This window comes from Ochotona curzoniae, unplaced genomic scaffold (genome assembly GCF_017591425.1).
Source record: "Ochotona curzoniae isolate NIBS_2020 unplaced genomic scaffold, NIBS_Ocur_1.0 contig_1302, whole genome shotgun sequence".
Classification (NCBI taxonomy): domain Eukaryota; kingdom Metazoa; phylum Chordata; class Mammalia; order Lagomorpha; family Ochotonidae; genus Ochotona; species Ochotona curzoniae.
Window position 1 is genome coordinate 11118981 of NW_024465035.1, and position 20226 is coordinate 11139206.

The following is a 20226-nucleotide window of genomic DNA, read 5'->3' on the forward strand; positions in this document are numbered from 1 at the left end:
GTTTTAATATCTCTAAAGTATGTAGGCAAAGGATGGCTAGCCCATGTGGCAGATGCCTGGTTAGCTTTTTGATAAGCTTTCAAGCTGCTCTGATTGCATGGTTTTACACTTCCAGCAAGAGCATATGAGGGCTGTGGTTTGTCTACATCCCGAACATTTGCTATTCCAGTATTTTTAAGGTCATCAATTCCAATACAATGCATACTGTTATCTCAGTGTAGTATTAATTTTCACTTACCAACTGATGAATAAGGAAGAGCAATTCTTAGAGATTTTTTGTTAATTCATTTGAGGGGCCAGAGCTGTAGTATAGTAGGCTAAGCCTTCCTCTGTGATTCCAACATCCCATCTGGGTGCTGATTTAGGCCCTGATTGCTCTACTTCTGAACCAGCTCCCTGATAATGACCTGGGAAGGCAGCAGAAGATGGCTCAAGTACTTGGGCCCCAAGTTCAGGGTCCTGGCTCCTGGCTCCAGAGAGTAATCCAGCAGATTGTGTGTGTGTGTGTGTGTGTGTGTGTGTGTGTGTGTGTGTGTCCCTCTTTCTCTCTCTGTAACTTTACTTTTCAAAAAATGTAAGTAAAGCTGTAAAAAAAAAATTTAATCCTTTGGAAGGTAGAGATAGAAAAAGAAGGGGAGAGACAGATCTTCCATCTACTGGCCTACTCCAAAATGGCTGCAAAGCCAGAAGCCCGGAGTTCCTTCTGGTCTCCAATGTGGTTGCAGGAGCCTAAGCATCTGGGTCATCTGCTTTCTTACCAGGTGCGGGGACTCCACAAATAGTGGGGTCAGAAGCTCAGCAGCTGGGTTTTAAACTGGTGCTCTTATGGAATGCTGGATCTGCACACAGTGACTTAACTTGCTATGCCACTGAATTGCCCCAATATTCATCTTTTCTTATGCTTGTCTGCAGGGTGTGTTATTTTTATTACATTTATATAATATTTCTACTTAGGTAGATTATCTGTGGTAGGCAAGAAAATGGGTGCTTCTTTATGATGTTTTGAAATTTGGGGATTTGGATAGACACCCACTATCAGAAGTTTTGCGTCATCTCGATCCAGTGTTGTGATTTGTTTTCTCATTCTCTCAAGAGAAAACAAGTTTTTAATTGGAATGAGGTCTAAAGTATTTTTGTTTGTTTTACCTGGAATGTCTTAGCAGCATATATAAGAAACCTTTGCTCAGTGCACAGTCACAAGATTTCTTTCTTACATTTTATTCTAAAAAGTCTATGTTCTTACATTTTACATGTAGGCCTATGGCCCACGTTAGATCCTTTGTTGACTGTTACATTCTGAGGGTCATTGGTTGGTTGTTTTATGTGTTAGCAATAAATTTAACAATTGCTCCAGGGCCATTTTTTGTTAGATGTATTTTTTATTGTAAATTCTGATTTACAGAGAGAAAGAAAGACAGAAAAAGACCTTCCATCCACTGGTTCACTCCCCAAGTAGCCACAACAGCCAGAACTGAGTCAATCCCAAGCCAGGAGACTCCTCTGGGTCTCCCATGTACCACCCCATTTTTTAAGACTGTTCTTTTCCCGAATTTGCATGTAGATTACACTGCCTTATCAGTGAACTAGAAGCCTAGGACTCTGCTGAAGATTTCATTTTTTTACATTATGCCTTCCAGCAATTAGTCCTAATTATATTTTCTTTACAGAGAGACCATTGTAATTGCCTTAAAGCCATAGATCACCATACTTGCCAACCGTAGGTTGCTACTGCGTTGTACATGACTCTGCTAATCAGCCTCTTCCAGGAAGTACTATTTGTTCATCAAGTCATCCAACAACCATTTATTGAGGGATTATTATGTGTCATGAACTGTTCTCCTTCCTGGGCTCCTGGAAGTGAAGTAGATTGAGTGTCAGCCCTTTAGAAGATCACTTTCTGTTGTGAGAAATATACATGCAAGAGTAAAGACATGCCAACTAGAGCTATAAATAAAAATTACTGGGCCAGGGAACATACAGTGTGATGGACATGACCTAGAGTCCTATTCTAATTAGGATCATTAGAGTCTTAATTAAAGCAGCATGCAGAAAAAAAAAAATCTGAAGGAAAGGATGAAGTTAGTCATGTTATCTAAGCCAGATAGTCCAAGCAGAGCAAAAAATAAACTAAAAGACATTGAAAAAATACATGTTGAAACGTTTAAGAAAAAAATATAGAGGACTCTTGGAGTGTTCAAATTAAGGAAACCCTACCTAGTGATTCTATTAAAGAATGCTCAGCATCAGCATGTTTTCTCTTTAAAGGTACAGATGGTAAATATGTTTAGCTTTGTGAACCAGACCCTTTTCTGTTGTAATCACTCACTGTGGTCATTGTGTGAAAGCAGCCAAAGACAGTTTATAAACAAACACGCATGTGCTGTGTTGCAGGAACACTTTATTTTCTAACAATAGGTAGTAGGCTGGACTTAGCTTTTGCAATCTGCCAACGTTCCACCTACAGGATGCTACTGCGCCACCTCACCTGGCTGTTTCAAAGGACATGTGATTAATTCAGTCATGGACATCTAGGTGCACAGCAACAATGCATTTGCTACAGCGTATTAATAAGACTACAGAGCTTTTCACAGCTGTTGGTGGAAAGCTAAGCCCGGATCCCAGCTCAGTTTTGTCAGACTCTCCAACCCTTACCAGGTTAGAGATGCTACAGACCATTCCCCTTATTTAATGATGGAGTTTTGAAGGGCAGAAGCTTGTCAATAGACAAAGGGCTGTGACCACGGTTATGCATTGGAAGGAACTTGGCAGGGCCTGTCTGTTCACGCTCTTTCTGTGGCCTTTTGTCTTTGGCTCCTTGCTTCCAGGTGGAAGGGAGGCACCTATCCAAGGACGGTCTTGTGAGTGCTGCAGGGGACGGGAGGAAAAGGCTTGGCTGTGTCTTATGACTTCCATCAAGGAGGAGGGCAAGACGAAAGTCGTTTCACTGCTGCTTTCTCAAAGGCCGAGCTGCCATACTTGGGAGCACTACATTCTGATTCCCATGGATTCCAAGAGTGCTGGCTTTCTCCAAACTGACTTAGCAGTGTCCTTGCTCACACTGGATTCTGCAAAGACAGAGAAGCTCAAGGTCAGGCCTAGACAAGTAGTTTCAGAGGTCTCTGTGTAAAGGTTTGCCCAAAGGCAGAATGTCATTTCACATATGGTTCTCTGAAGAGCCTCCAGCACCTACAGGTTCACCGTGTAGAACACCTCCTTGCTGACTAGCAAGTGCAGAGGACTCCACACGTGTCATTGGGTGGGAAGTTGTGGAATTCACCATACATAAAGAGAGGAGCTATTTCTGCTTTCCATCCATTCCATCAATCCCTTTCTTGTCTTCCCATGCTTATGAGTTACCTTACATTTTAGAACTATTGTCTTCCAGGCTGCCTTTGCTCATATCTTTCGAAGCATCACTGACTCAAAGATACGCGAGCGAGAGGAAACCCCCAAAAGCCAGTTCTGGAAGCTACCTACGCTGTCTTCTCCAAGACAAAGTTTTCAAAATCCTTGATCGAGGTAGTAGGTGGTGAGAAGGTGGCTTTGTCAAAAATCCTTACGTTGTATTTCGTGTACATACTCACATACATGTCTGTGTGTGATTTACTTATATGCATCTACTTGTTTGTTCACAGGGAATTTTCAATCCAGCTCTGTGTGAGTCTGGCAAGGCTCCTGGGAGGATGAGTTTGGCCTGCCCTCTCTGCTCCCAACAGCCTCTCCAACACACTGGTCCTAGTTCCTTTCCCTTTCTCAGTGATGTCTGAAGGAAATGCCTTTGGGCCTTTAGCTTTCCCTCTGTCAGAAACTTTTGTGTTGTTAATAGAACTCAGCTTCATTAGCATTTCAAATTCTGGGATGCTCTAAAAGGTCAGTGTGAGATCTCAGGGGCTGAGGGGCTTTCCAGTCACAGTCTGATTTATCAGACCTGTTTAACTGGAATCCCCAATGGCCCTGCCGATGCCTTTGACCTTTTTTCTGCCAGCAGGTCTCATCAGGAAATCCTTTTCAAGGATTCCAGAGAAAGACACACACAAGGTCTGAGAAGTTTTACTTGGTGTGTCTCTTCCAGTTCTCTTCGTGTTGGCTACCAATAAGCCATGCTCTGCTTCCTTTCCGTTAGTAGTTGTAAATGATGAGTCCAAAGATGGAGGGTGGGTGGATGGATGGGTAAATAGGTGAGTGGGTAGGCAACTAGAATAGAGAATTAAATGGACACATTGTAGGGATATCAGGTAGATGAATGAATAGAAAAGAAAAAGTAGATGAATACAAATCTTCCATCTTGGTAAGTATCCTTGCCATTGTGTGAATGGAGTAAAGCCAAGTGCCATTTCCTCCCTCCTGCAAGAGCAGCAGGGCGGGGCTTGTCAAGAATTTCATTGCCATTCTGACTCAGTGTCTGCTTTGTAAAATAAAAGGAACCACCATCTGGCTTTATACAGTAAAAATGTTGTCTCTATTTCTGATGAGACTACATCCTGAGGAACCCATTGTAAATCAAAAATACTCAACTGCACCCAACCTACAGGCTCCACAGGGCAGCCACAATGTTCCTGGTTGGTTGAGTCCCCTGTGATCACTTAGCTGCCAGGAAGCCTCTCTCTGGGCATTGCTGTCCAGTGTTATGGGAGAGGAGCCCCTGCACTTGGCTAATCCAGGAGGGAAAAAAAAATCAAAACATGAAGTCTGGTTTCCACTGGATACCTATCGCTTTCACACTGCTGCCAAATCCAAAACTCATAAATTGAACCATTGTGAGTCAGGAGCAAAACCACGTGGATGTGGCAGCGCTTACTCAAGCATGTGCAGCTCAGTCTCTTGGGAAACGTGCTCTAATTGCATGTGTCTGAACCCTGCAGCCTGAAGGGTCCATCCTGGTTGGAAATAACTGTTCCGATAGAACACTTCACTGGGCCCAGCAGCAGTGGTGTGTGAGTTGTATTGAGGGATTGTTCCAACTTCATTTTCTTTTCCTTTCAGTCTTTGCATTGACATTTTAGAAGTATTTATTATATCTCAGGCAGCGCTCCAAGTGCTTTTTACTTGTATTACCTCATTTAATCTTTCCCACAACCTTTTGATGTAGGTACCAGTAATAATTCCATTTTATAGAAGAGGGAGTTAGGGCATGTTCAGGTTAACTAACTTGCCTCAGGTCAAACAGTAGGTTTAAAAAAAAAAAAAGGCAGGGGAGGCCTGGAGTTAGAACTGGTTGATGCGCCGATTCTTGGGTCCTACCTCATCACCTTTCACTACCTCTCTGATCACTAACTTGAACTTTTCAAGTGAGCACAAGGCCAGTAGAACTTTGGTATTAGCCTATTAACATGACAGTCACAAGCCACAGGAAGAGTTCTGAGTCCTTAAAATGTGACTGTTGTGGCATAGGAGCTAAGCTTTTAGTTACTTAGTACCAACTCATTTAAACCACACACTGTAAGAGCCAACTGACAATCTGTTCAAACATACGACCTCCAAAACAAAACAAAAACCTGAAGTACTGAGCTTGGAATTTAGGCAGGCAGCTCTTGGAACAGGTGTTGTGGTACAAGATGAGCTATCATTTCCGAGTGCAGGTTACAGTCCTGGCTACTAGGTTTCCCATCCAACTCCCTGCTAATCCACCCTAGGATGTAGCAGGTGATGACCCAAATCTTTGGGAACCTGCTATCCTTATGGGAGTCCATGGTGGAGTTTCACCCTTCTGAATTCAGCCCGGCATGGCGCCGGATGTTATAGCCACCATGAATGAACCAGTGGATGGAAGTGCACTTTCTTCTTTATCTCTCTCTCTGCCTTTGAATTAGATGAAGATAAGCAAGCATTTCAGAATAACGATACCATGAAATCATTACAGGATATTCTTAGAATCCTGTACTGTTTTCCTCCCTTGAGGAGTTTTAACTGTTCTTTGAAGCACTCCCTGTATCTAGGAGGTACATCTAATGGTGAAATTCATTGGGAGAGATACTGAAGTGAGGCCAAAAAGAAATCAGGTGAAGTAATTATAGCATGACGGTGCCTTGGCACCTCCTGTCAAGAGCCATTGTGTCAATTTCCTTCTCCCGCCCAAAGGTTGCCATCATATCGGGGCATATCGGTGGTGTTGAGGAAACAGTGGGCTTCAAGTTAGGTGCTGGTGGAAGAAGAGAGAGCAATGGCCTCTGTGACATTCTGAGGGTGAGCTTCAGTTGATAACCCCTCCTGTACACAAAGTAGGAAAGGAGGACAGTATAGGTCAGGAGAGAGGGAACAGAGACTCTGAGTGAAGTAATACAGAAAATCTCCAGATGAACATTATAACGTAAGTCCTATTCTTTGATGACACACCTGTTGAAACTAACTGGGCATTTTCAAGGAGAAAGAAAATTAAATTGTTCGCAAAACCCAAATGCATATAGCTTGTTTTTATAAAGTTGGAAACACAAAGTAGAATTTTTCAAGTTATTTTTATTTAAGGGGCAGGTTTTACAGAGGAGGAGGTAGGAAAGAAGAAGTCTTCCATATGCTGGGTCACTCCCCAGATGGCTGCAACAGCTGGAGCTGAGCTGATTCCAAGAGGAGAGCCATGAGGTTTTTCTGGTTCTCCCATGTGGGAGCAGGATCTCCAAGCAATTGGCCATCCTGCCCTGCTCTCCAACACCATTATCAGGGACCTGCATTGGGAGTGGAGCAATCTTGACAGGAACTGACATCTGGATGGGATGCTAGCACCACAGGCAGAAGGACCAGCCAGCTACGCTACCCCCAATAGAATTTGTTGAACTTACTTAAAGTTGATTTAAAGGAGAAGTTAGCAAGCTATACAGAGTTTGTGGGGGCTAATGTTAGTCCACTACCAATTTATGTATGTAGTTTTTTTTTCTTTAAATATTTATTTGAAAGTCAGAATTAAAGAGGGAGAGGAAGAAATCTTCCATCCCTCGGTTCACTCCTCAAATGATAACAACCAGAACTGGGCCAATTCAAAGCCAGAGCTCTCCTGTCTCCTGTGGGTGCTGGAGCCCAAGCACTTAAGTCATCTGCTGCTTTCGCAGAAGTCTCTCTCTCTCTCTCTTTCTCACATACACACACACATTGCCTTTTAAAGAAAAATGAATAAAGTAACCAATAAGTTGTAAATGCTCCTATTCAGTCAGTACTGTTACTAAAATGTTGGCTGGCAAATGTGTCACTGCTTATGCTCACAGAAATGCTTATAATGTGGAGGAAAAAAGCCAACAACATAGAAACCTAAATGTGCAGCAGCTAGACATTTTTAATGAGATCTATATATACTGTTTATTTTTAAAGGACTGTATAAGACATATTGCTAAAATTTTTAACTCTTACAGAATAGAATTTTGCCTTATAGAATTTTCTAGAACATTCCCCCTTACCCCAAAAGGATACCCTGCACCTATCCCATGACAAGTACACCACATTTATTGAGGTACTCAACATCTGATGAATGGATTTGTGAAGATTTAGTCACATGAAATTCTGATATATTTTAGCGCCACTCTTCCATAAACTTGTTGAGGACCCCTTTTGTGCACTGTGCACTTTACCTCAGGTATAGGCCTCAGTGTCAAGTTTACATTGGTGTATCTCAGTGTAAGACACATGGCACCAGAAGTCCTGTGTCCCTGTTGGTGTTGAGCCAGAAGGGCCGGTAGTCCAGCTGTCACCTGTTGCTTGGCATCAGAACGTCACCCAGCCCCAAACACAGAAGCAACTCGGCCTATGAGTGCAGTAGCCTCAGAACTTACCCTGTTCTCACAACACATCACTGCTGTGGCCTTTCTGCACAAGCACACGGCCTGCACCATTGGCTGTTTATTCTTCTGGCAATTATGTGACAAGAAGGGTAAGGCCCAGCAAATCAAACCAATCACCTTCGATGATAACATCCCATAGGATGGGGTCCCAGCTGCTCCACTTCAGATCCAGCTCTGCTAGGAAAACAGTGGAAGCAGACCTTGGTCACTGGAACCCTGGCAAGTGGGGAGCCCTGGATAAAGTTTCTGCCTGGCATCTTTTGCCTGGCCTCACCTTGGCTGAAACGGTCAATTGGAGAGTGAACCAGTGGGCTACGTGCTAGTTCTGTCTCTCATTCCCTTTCTCTAACTTTGCCTTTCAAATAAGCAAAATAAACATTTTGTAGAAAAAAGAAGGAAGACTTTACATGTTAGTGAGGAAAACAGTAATAAAAATCAGCAAAGATGAAACAGAAACTCCCACAGGTGGGTGGCTCTTTAGAAACTGCGTGGTGTCTGCCTCCCACCAGCCCACCACGGTGGCTGCCCCTGTTTGCATGCCTTGGGGCTGGGCTGGGTGCATTTGCACCTGTGCAAGCCTTTCCGATTTAGACATCACAAGGTCTTTGACCAATTTTGTCCACAGTAGGCTGCAGTCCTGGGGCGCTGAGACGCCTGCTCTTTCTTCGGAAATTCTCCAGTTCAAACATGTTTGCAGAGCGTGATTCATGGTGTTTCTTTCTGGATTGTCCAGTGGGTAATTGCTGTACAAAAACCAGAGAAACAGATGTAGACCCTGAACCCTGGCTATAAATTTTTGTTTTATGATTATGGGTTTCAAATGTGCTGTGTCACACTGACAAATATATAGTTACTCTGAAGCAAAATGGATTTTGCTCTCCAACTTTTGCTTTTTTGTTTTTGGCTTTTTGTTTCCTTGTTGGTAGAAACACTTTTATTAGGTCATTGATCAAGCACAAAGAAAATAGAGGACATGCACCAGAATGTTGGTTGTAGGTTTTCTTTATGCCATACCAAGAGATTATTTGGGTAGGTTTCCTTTAAGTATTTGACTCATGTTTAAAATGGGTGTCAGTAATTTAAACTTCACCATGAGCAAATTATCTAGTCCATTTTTCACTTACTACCCTATTCATTAATCTTTATAGCACATTGTATTTAAAGAATTGTGGCTTATTTGTCTCTTTCCTTTACTTTACTTAAAATGAAGAATTTGGAGGGAGAACTGACTTTTCTGGAAGTTTAGGAATTAGATTGTCTGACAAAGACATGGTAAATTGTGGGGTCTGCTTTATAAATTAATACTTAGATTAAGTAATAGCTCCAGTCATTGCCATGAGCATAATTAATTCATGATGAGAAATGAGTTCACTAGTGAATGCTGTTGCGGTGTAAGAAACCTATAATATTCTTTTCACAAAATCTTAATAGTGATCATTCAGTTCAAGACCAAGTTCAGTTCTATAGAGTTAAGAAAAAAAAAATCCTGACGGTGATTCTAAGTGTTATTTGTAAAAACAAACAAACAAAAAACATCATTGTTGAAATGACTGAGCCAGGGACAGATTTTTTTAGCCACTGACTCACTCTGAATAAAGTTTCAGTGAGCCAAGTTTGGTCCGGCTGAAGCCTAGGAGCTACGAAACCCATCTAGGTCTCCCACCTGGGTGCAGGGACCCAGGTACTTGAACCATCTTCTGAAGCTTTCCTAGACACATTAGCAGGAAGCTGGATCGAAAGCAGAGCAGCTGAGCCTCCAGCTGCACCGATATGTGATGTCTTTATCTCAGACAGTAGCTTAACCTGCTGGGCCACCATGTTGGCCTCATAAACTTGCCAGTTTCATTGTATGCGCTGCCAAAGGGAACATCCCATAAACTTCACATTTTCCTGTGCAAAGGAGAAAAACATCAGATCCTTCAACTCTTGCTATGTGCTTGCAGGTGTATGCCCACACACTCAAAGCACCGTTGTTTCTGAGCGCCAATATAATATAAGAGAAATAAATGTGCCATGGTCATCTCCCTTCCTAGATGATGCTTGCTTTCTAGTTTTAGATGTGAGAGGGAACAAAATTTTGTGATCATCTACTGTAGCTTTCACATCCTTGCCACCAGGGTACCCACTCCCTTTGGAAAGTGCTGGAAGGCAGACATCTGTCCACACATTCCTGTGATTGGTGTCATCTTTCTCATCAAAGAGTCCAGATTCCAGTTCCTCCTCTACCGTTTAGAGACTTTTTATCCACTTCTGTGTTTCAGTATAATGGGCCTGATGTTCAAGGAACTCTGAAGAACTGAAACAAGCGTTTGGAGCGCTAAGCCTCAGGGTAGAAATTGGCACAGATGATAATGCTTTCAGTGTCTAAGTCTTGATGACAGTGTGTTAAAATGTTTTGGGATTTGTTTTGTGCTCCCTTGCTGAAAAGGTGCCTCTTCTTTATAGATAGTTTCTTATAAGGCTCTGTTACAAAGTGATGGCCAATGAAAAAAAAAGAAAGGAGGAGGAAAACAAGTAACACAAAGTTTCCACTTCTTCTCCATCATTTATCACCGGAAACTTTTTAACAGTAAGAACTGAGCCTGAGGGGCCAAAAATTGTTATAGGGTATTTCCCTAAGAAGATCTTCCACCTGGTAAGTGTGTGCTGGGCAGACTTTGCAAGCTGTGCCAGTCATCATATGCAGAGCAAGGATTCCGCATCAGGCAGGGGCTCCCACCTCCTGTCCCCTGCCATGGCACATTCCGGTACTATCCACCAGAACCAAGCTTGGAGTAGAGCAGTTCCCGGCAGGAGGCAGGCTGCCCTGCCTCCATGCCCACCCACTGGCCCTGCCATGTTTTGTAGCAGACACCCAGGGAAGGGGGGAACTCTCGTTGGACCCCAGAGTTTCCTGTCTTTGATCTCTGTTGCATCCCTCTGCAAGTTATACAAGATGGCTGGGGCGAGGGTTGGTTCCCACGTTGACAGTTGTCTGTCGACCTGGGTTTGTTTGTGAAAATTGAGTCTGTCCTTTGAAAACTGGCTTGAAAAAGTTACTCCTTCCTGGGGCAGGATGCAAGGTGTAAAGAAAGTCATCCTCTCTTAAGTTATCCTGTTTTCTTAAGTAGCAAAGTTTGGATAGGGAGTGGGAGGCACTAAAATTTGCCCTGGGGAGATACAAGAACTGGGTGTTCTTTAATGTATGGTGGGCCAGGCGTGCACAGCTGTGAGGACAGCAAGGGCATTGTCACACTGAGCTGGGATTCCAAGGAGCTGAGTTCCAGTCACGTGACCTCAGACACAGGGCTTCTGTGTGCTCCCCTTAGAAAAACGTGAGGATGATTTACAGCAGGCGTGCACTGCACGATGCTAGCTGGGCCTGCCCAAGTGTGACTGCTGCCCTACCCGCATGAAGGTAGAATTGTATGCCCATTTCACAGATGAAGAAACTTGAGATCCGGAACAGTTATTGATGCGCCCAGGTTAAATGCGTAACATAGCTGATACGTGATACAGCAGGAACGGGTTTCCAGTTCAACTCCTAAATCGACATTCTTGCCCACTATCCTTGTGTTTTTTTCAGGTCAGGATCTCAAATCATGTGTCTGTTGGGGCAGGTGTCATCATTTGTTGACTGCTCCCTGTGCCATGTGTTGCCTGCAGGGGATTTCTTTAAAAAGTCTAGGAATCCACCAAGCTGGAATTTCACTGCACAGCCCCGACAGTCGCTTCAGTCCAGGCTTGCAAACAGGCAGAACGAGAAAGACCAAGCCATGGAAAGCTTCCCAACCCAGGCTTCCCCAAGGACTCATCTCTGTCTGCACTACACTTTAGGGCTCGTGCGCTCCCTTTCGGGAATGAAAAAAAAACCCAAAACAAAAAACCTATGTTATAAGCAATCAACCAGACCAGGAGGCACTCCAAGCAATGCCAGGGGTGGGCAGGGGTTAGGCGGCAGCTGCTGCTTCGGTAAGGGCAGAGGAAAGCGCTGGTCTCTAGCCTGCCCGGCCACCACTGCCGTGGCCGCTGCAAATCAAAAGGCGTAGTGGAAGCCGGAGTGGGCGCTGCACGGGAGCCGCAGCGGAGGCAGAGTCCCAGCTCCTCCCCTGTTCGCTTTCAAAGCCCTTGTCGCTTTGTGTGTAAGGTGAGAAATGGGGAAGGCAGCGCTGGCCTGTGCCGCTGCTGGCCTCCCCGGGCTGTGTGCGTTTGCAGGGCTGCTGGGAGGTTTTAAGCTCTGTGAGAATCCTGGGAGTTGGTGATGTCAGACTCGTTGGGTCATTTGAAGGTTAGCAGCCCGGGAAGGGTTCACCGAAAGTTCACTCGCATATATTAGGCAATTCAATCTTTCATTCTGTGTGACAGAAGTAGTAGGAAGTGAGCTGTTCGGAGGCAGGAGGGTCTATTCTTTGCCAAAGGGGGGACCAGAATTCCCCCGTGCGCGCTGTGCGAGGACTGGGATGCCGAGGACGCGGGCGACCCGAGCTGGGTTGCTCTGGGCACCGTCGGGCTAAGCTCCGGACCGCATTTGGAAGGCTTTTCGTCAGCGTTCGCTCCGAAGGAGAACTTGGAATCTTTCTGGGAACCCCCCCTCCCCCCGCCCGGGCTGGATTGGCCGAGCAAGCCTGGAAAATGGTAAATGATCATTTGGATCAATTACAGGCTTTTAGCTGGCTTGTCTGTCATAATTCATGATTCGGGGCTGGGAAAAGGACCAACAGCCTACGTGCCAAAAAAAGGGGCAGAGTTTGATGGAGTTGGGTGGACTTTTCTATGCCATTTACCTCCACACCTAGAGGATAAGCACTTCCGCAGACATTCGGTGCAGGGGAGATCATGTTTGACTGTATGGATGTTCTGTCAGTGAGTCCTGGGCAAATCCTGGATTTCTACACGGCGAGTCCGTCTTCCTGTATGCTCCAGGAGAAAGCTTTCAAAGCATGCATCAGTGGATTGACCCAAACCGAGTGGCAGCATCGGCACACTGCTCAATGTAGGTTTATTTTTTTTTTTCCCTCCCTTCTTCTACTGAGAAAAAAAAAATTGTCTCTCTTGCATGCAATAAAGACGTTGGAAATAAACTGCATAGGCAGCAAGACAAAGGGTTTAATGATTTAATGCTGAAGGGGTGTGATGTGCTGGCGTGCATTATTGCATTATTGATTCCCTCTGCTGAAAATTTCCTGTTAGATGTTTTCCTCCCACGGAGGAGCCCGTCCTGCGCCGGAGTGCCTCTCCTTCCCAACCCTGAAGTGTCTTGAAAATAGTTTTAAAAAAAATATGCATGAAGGTGGGGGCAATAGAGGATGACCACAAGACTTTGAAACATTCTTCAAGTAGGGCAGTTTGACACATTGTCCAGTTTTTACTCCAATGTTTGGGGGAGAGGGAATTTAACTTTGTTGTTCTTTGAATTAGCTACTAGTTGTGTATATATATATATGCTTTTATATCTATATGTATAGATAGATATATCCCTCCTCCTCTCACCCCCGTGTGTATTTCAGCAGTCCAAAGTAATTAAAATATGACATCTTCCTTGCAGGGAATTTAGTGTAATTAAGGCACCCGTTGCTCCTGAAGTTCATAAGCCACCAGCTTGGGCTGCCGCCGCCAATGTTTTCCTTGCTAAGGAAAGGCAATATTTCTTAGCATTGACCCTGCTGCCACCTTTCCGAGTCACTTTGTTGGTCTAAGAAGTTGCTGTTTTGCTAGAAAACTACTGGCAATGAACACCCCTTGAGCTGAGCCATCCATTATTTCCTTATCTTGCCATTCAACCAGGAACCTGGGCATCAGTTAAAGGAAAGGAAATATTAGAGTAACTCAGCTTAAACTATATATATATATACACATATATGTGCATATATGTGTACATGTACTGTTTGGCTATCTGAGGCTGACACAGTGCCCAGGCACGCATCTGCCCCACAGTAGCTTGGCTGTAGGCTTGAGAAATGAGTACAAGTCCTAGGAAATCCCACCTTCGGGTGGCTGGAGTAGAAGCCCGCAGGATGCTTCGCCACGCTGACAGTGATGTAGACAAATGGCTCCGCTATCTATCAAAATGTTTTTAGTACTTTATTTGACAATTCATTGGAGCATTAGCCTGAAAATGACATTTTAAATCTTTGTTTTCAAAGAGGTCAAAGTTTAACTGGGAGAAATTGAGTTTTCCTAATAACATGGTGGCTTATCTAAAGAGAGAAAAGAAAAGGCAGAGAGAGAGGGGATAGTGACTGGATTGAAACTGCCCTCCCTGGAACTTTGAGACTTGCATTTTGGGTCAGGAAATCAACAGGTTTGTAGCTGAGGAATCAATAACCATGTGGAGGCCACTGTTGTGGGCCATGGGATTTAACATCTTGAGGAGTCACGAGGAAGGCACAAAGATGGTTTTCAGAAGATGTCTTCATCTTGCTGCTCCCCCAATTTATTTCTTTATTTTTTTTTTTCTTTCTGGTGGCTAATTTCCTTCCCAGAGAACTCAAACAGAAACCAAGTGTTAAAAGATCAATTTCTAATCCACCAGCCGATCTTTCAACCCTGTCCTCTCTGGAACAGTTTAAAATCCTTTGAGCCGCTTCATTTGGAGTCCCCGGGAACTGGGGCACTTTGAAACTTTTTCTTGTTAGAGGAATTGCAATAAAACCTGATTTTGAACAGAAGGTGCAAAAATGTTCCGGATCCTCTGGTTTGAGTTATTCGTTTACATGTAGGCATTCTCTCTCCTGTAATTAATCCTCTAAACATGCCTATTAAGTTGTAAGAGTAGGGGGGAAAGCTTTGTTTGTTCTTGAACAAGTTAAACAAGGGATTTGCTTTATCTGGGAGAGCGAGTGGTGAATGTGTCATTCGCCTAGGGCTAGCCGATAAGCAAGAAGTGTTGATAACAGCAAAGTTTAGCTAATCACAGAAACTTGCCTTGGACAGAGTAAATAAAGACATTTGACAAAGGGATTTCAGAAATTCCAGTGTCTTATTTTTGTAAGCAAGGCAATTAGTGCTTATTGTGGTCGATTTCACAAGGGTTGAATCCCATACTTCAACTTTGCGTCCAGTGCATAAAATGTAAATCTTGTTTGTCCCCTGCCGGGTTACTTTCTCTTCCATAAACCAGTTGAGAAGAGGTCAGCTGTGTTGTTGAAGTGAGGGAGTTTTTTTAAGCATACATAAAACTAAGCCTTCTTTTCAAAGAAAGATTTCAACGTGTCTGTGCCTTTGGCTCCAGGGCGGTAGAGCTAGTTAGGGCTTTTTGAAATAAAGGCATATTAGGGCTTCGTTTGTGTAACTAAGGACATAAAAACCACAACCTTTTCCATTTTACTTAATGGCTGTTTTGACGAGAAGCAGATCTGTTTGTGCTCTTCAAGGCAGAGGAAACAGCGGGCAAAGAGGAAGAAAAAAATAGCACCGAATTCCAACCCAAACTGCTTTCTGCGCTAAGATTCTACTTATTTGTTGCCGTGGCATGTGTGTGTGTGTGTGTGTGTGTGTGTGTGTGTGTGTGATCACTAGAGTAAAACCTTTGAACCTGGAACTCAGCAGAAACTTACTTTGAAATGGGTTAGAATATTCCCTTTATTTTCTTTAAAGACAGGAAAGTGATATGCCAGCCAGCTGCCAGTGGCAGGAGAGCTTGTGCATTGCTTGTTGTAAACAGTGCAAGTCAGGATTAGGAGGCTACTAAGGGAATGCACTGAGGATGCCCCCCTTCCCCCCATGTCTATGCTGGCACCCCCTGGCTCAGCTCCATTTCAGATGACTCCAGATGTTTTCAGCATTAATTGCTCAAGAGGCCCGGGAGAAAATCTTGACATTTGGGGGCCTAAATATAGTTGCCTTTGGTGAACTCACGAGTATGACAACTTCTTGGCTTTGTTCCCTGTCTTCTCCCTACTCCAAACATCAAAAGGAGAAAGAAAAAAAAATCTGTATTTTCTTCTTGAAAGGGGATGTTGCCCATGAATGAAAAGACACTATTTTTTTAAAACAAACAGTCGTGATGTGTGATTAGGGAATGAAAAAAAAAAAGGTTCTCAAAGCGGCGCTTGGATTCAAATGTGAAGGATTGAATGGTATCTAGAACTTCTCCTAGTGAAATATAAATTGAGGTCAAAGTGGCAAAATCAAAGATACCCTCTGAAAGAGAGACTAAATAAAGAGTGACAGCCACCACATGAATTGAATGGGGTTTTGAATAAATATTTCGGTGAAAAGGAGCGATTGTTTTTCTAAAGTAGGACATAATTTTCTGCTTCCTCGCCACATGACGATGGTAACCAATACCCCCAGAAAGATGAGAAGAGAAGGGACTTTTGCTTAAATCTCAGACAGAATGCAGGGCCGGGTCTTAAAAAAAATTTTTTTTTTTGAAAAATTGAAAAAAAGAAAGTGGAAAGTTTTTCTTCCAGGTAGAAAAGAAGACATATTAAAATATAGACAGTGACGAGACAGCTGAGTGGACTCAGTGAAGAAATACTAAAGTGATAAGCATTTTTATTTCTCTTAAAGTTGAGTTAACTTTTGTCTCCAGGACAGATTTATTCCAAACTGTGGGTGAAACGGTAGGAGAGGGAGACATCGGTCTGTGTAAATGGAAGCTTTCTCTAGAATTTGCCTTGCCGGTCCCCAGGCCAAACCCTTGTGGGCTCTCAGGCCTCTTCCTCTGAGCTCAGAGGCCAGCATGAGGCTTTCTGATAGACCTGGGGGTCTCCGTTACAAGTTCGGCTTGTGGAAGCCTGGCGCTGGCTATAGGGTGACCAGTCAGCATTGTGCTGGGTTTGTCTTCAAGGCCTAGGACTCAAAGTTCTTCTGGCTGGCTTGGATTTCTAATTGACTTTCAACCTGTGTGAAGCCCCTGGGTGGCTGAAAAGGAAAGAAACCTTACTATTTGCTTCTTTGCAGAGCCCACACGGGCTCGTGACACTCTGGCCTAAGAAGACAATATAATGATGATAAATATGACCAATTCTGTTCTCAACGAATTTTTCAATCATTTCCTTTCAAAAAGCAGAGTATCTTTGCATTGTTATTATTGCTTAGAGTATGAAGACAGAAAGCCAAAATTCAAAATTCAAACTGTTCAAGTGGCAGAGGACCTTAGCAATGAATATCGTGTTCCTTTTGGCACATCTTTGAAATAATCTGCTGGAGTGTGTGAGTACATGTAAGTGCCAATAAATTCATCCTCAAATGACATTTTTATACTTTAAAGGCTCTAATATAAATTCAGTTAACTATCAATTAAATAGATTATTTCGGAAATGGGAGTTTTTGATGAAGGTTAATCAGGAAAATCTTGGCAAAAAAAGAAAAAAAAAGAACTTTCTTGCAGTTATTAATGTAGAATCTTGCCTTTCAAATGACAGGTTAGCCAGGGCATTCATATATCTCTGATTTTGTAGAATAATGCACTTTCAAATATACTGCCACCATTCCCACATAAATCATTGAAATATGCCAGATATTTCAATATTACGACATCCCCTAGGCTGCCCCTTGAACCCAGGAGTGGCACAGAAAGTCTTTGTTTGGATTCCATGGTCAATATAGTTAGGGCACTCACTGCTTGATTTTCCCATTGTGACTGCAGATGGCCTTGTATTTCTGGGCCACTCTTCGGGACAGGGATTCTTTTTGTAGCAAACTGTAGAACTGTGACTAGACGACAGCCCCCGCAGAACTATGGGCCGTGTCTCACTCTGGCACCTGTGCACATGCCCAGACGTGCAAATGGGGACCTAGGGATAATGCGGTGGAATGACATTGATGGAAACACATCTGGATCAGCCTTTTGTCAGCTGCTTATAGAGTCGGAGGTGATGGAGGAAGGAGGGCCGAATTAATGCAGGTTTCAGACTTATCTGTGTCCTGTTGGTAAGGGGCTTGGCTTAAGTACCTCTAGTTCAATAGATGAGATAACCTGCTCCATCAGTCAATATGTTGCCCTGAATTCTCTTCGTTCCTGGCTTCCTCATGTCATCATTTAGGGAACATGGTTTTCGTCCTAGGTTAGTCCCTTTTCAATGCATGAAATGTTTCCCAAGTTCTGTCTATCAGGGAAGCAGTGAAGGGCGAGTTCACTGGCGTTTTATTAGTGGTCATGAGCCTGCAGAGCTTCTTAGGAGCACAAACAGGCAGTGGAACTGCTGATTTGCTTTTCCTCTGGCCTTGCAGGATGGGGAGCTGAAAAGGGGCCATTCAGTACGATAAGACTCCTGGCCCCCTGCATGATAAGGCAAGGATAACAGGAAGTGACATCAGCGAGGTGACCCAGGCTGGCCAAGCATTTCCTTTAGTCAAGACATACAGACTCCAGGAGTCTCACACCTCCCACAGCCACTGATGAAATGACCCAGCTCAGGGGAGGGAGAAAGAAGAAAGTGAATTTGAAAGTATGGGGTGGAGGAAAGGTGATCAGGGGTGTTCCTGTCATTCTCCAACCACAGTTCTCTAAAGAGAGCTACTAGTGACTCCAAAAAGGGAAAGGAGTGATTTCAACAAAAGTGGATTCTGAGACTCTCATCTTAATAGTACAGTGTCATATACCATGTGCGTGTTTCCCACCCCCGCCGTCCACTGGTGTCTGCGAATGGGTCCCGGGACAGTTTATCCAGCAGTCATCCACTTCTTTCTACCCACAAACCTTGCCAGCTCTCCATATGGAATAATCCATGAGGGAGTTGACATTGTCAGAGCTGATGCCCGCTATTCCTATGTACTTTTGTCGGTACAGAGTTTCCACCCCCATCCACATCATATGATGGCTCCGCCGAAGCCCCCGAAACCGCCTGTCGGTTTTGTTCCCTTCTCTCTCTCTCCTGCCTCTGAGGTTTTTTGCCTTCCAAAGAAAGGATCTGGTTTTTGTGGTTGGGAGCTGGAGAAATTCAAATGAAAGGCTGTTGATTCATTTTGCTAGATGGCCCTGATTCTCTTCATTCCCGTCCTTTTGCTTTGTAAGTTTGAATTAGAAAACTTAAAGGAGTTATTCATTCCTCTCCTCATGTGACCCAGATCTAGTGGAATGCTTAATGGTGGCGGTGGTGTTATTGATCAGTCACTGTTTGCCACAAATTCAACTTGGACTAAATTTAAAATATAGGTAGAAAGTTGAATTCAGAAGAGCCAGCACAGACCAAGTTAGAGAAAGGGGTGCACCATTCAACTGGAAAAGGAAGATGGGTAGAGCATCGTCCCAGTTTTTTGTTCAGTTTCTGGAGCAAAGCAAGACATCATAAAAACAGTGGAGCTCTCCGCAGTCACAGTGCCTTTGTTGTATCATCGTGGTCCGCACTGATAAAAAGCCCGATGATGTGAGGCCCCTTTTATCTTCAAAAGATTTTTTAGGATCTGGTCTATTGGAAAGCTTGAGGGTATAATTAACTCGAATGGAAATAGAGGCAGCAAAATGTAGTTCCTGATGTTTTAATTTAGCTCAGTACTACCATGTGTTATTGAAGGGAATTCTTAAAGGCAAACATAATTATTTCATTATGGTCTTCAGAATGCTTTCATTGGCTTTAATGACAAGAAGCCGTATAAAAAAGCATACATTTTAATTAGTCCTCCTTATATTTACATCATATAAATAACAAATAATTGATGAAAAACAAGTCTTGGGAATGGATGACTTCACATGGTGTGCTGGTTACAGTTTAATGATGAAACATTTCTCTGTTGCTTTGCGTTTTAATTATCTAGACATTACTGTAGTGGGGCCGCAGAGCTAAAATACCATCGTTGCTGTTTTATAACCAAAAAATCACAATTAATGCCTGTGAGTTGAAAGCAGGAAAAGGTAGCTAGATGTTGGTCTCTGAGGAGGTAAATTTGCCAGCGCCATTAATTTTACTATGTTTGTTAGCGTTCTTTTTGATCTCGCGCGTGCTCTCTTTTTTTCTTTTATGCTTCATCTTTTCGGGATGGGACTGTCGGGGGCTTGCCTTGGACTTTTAAAGAGCATATCTTCTGAATACTTCGCTTTCTCCTCGCTGTGTGTGCCGGAGCCTCGCCTGGCAGTGCCTTGCCAAATGTTCCCTGGAAATGCAGAGAGTTCTTCTATGCTACAGGCCCACTCTACCTTTGATTTTATATGAAAACCCATTCCACATGATTCATTCGTTGTGGTGTACAGAACACTAATTGTTATTATTGATTTTAAATTCCATGACCATTGCAAGTAACCCAGATGACTGGCAGATAAAGGGTAATAATCCATGGAGTTCTGGAACTGTTTCATGTTTGTCTGGAGTACTTTATGTGATCAATATTAACTGCCCCATTGAAACTAACTGCTGTATCAAATAACAGTCAATCAAATGAATGTGCTTAGAGATTATTTATTGAAAGCCTTAATTGTTCACTGGGGCCCTGCTTATCAGAGGAAACAATAGGAACAGGAGATAGGATGAACAAGTTCGCATTCCCTGGGAAAGTTGGAGGATGTGGAAGAATGGGGCAAGAATTTTCAGAAACCCACGTT

General features: G+C 43.5%; 1 protein-coding gene across 3 annotated transcripts in view; it reads left to right on the top strand.

Annotated features, from left to right (window-relative positions):
* Positions 1–20226, top strand: part of RARB (retinoic acid receptor beta) — a 339233-nt gene that overhangs the window by 177724 nt on the left and 141283 nt on the right. For 2 of the 3 annotated variants that reach the window (XM_040963689.1, XM_040963696.1), the window contains exon 1: positions 11987–12735. The exons of the other annotated variant lie outside the window; for it this stretch is intronic. In XM_040963689.1, coding sequence (XP_040819623.1) covers positions 12579–12735 — 157 coding nt within the window. In that variant the 5' untranslated portion in view covers positions 11987–12578. Of the gene's footprint in view, positions 1–11986; positions 12736–20226 lie in introns of those variants that run through there. 3 annotated transcript variants of the gene reach the window in all.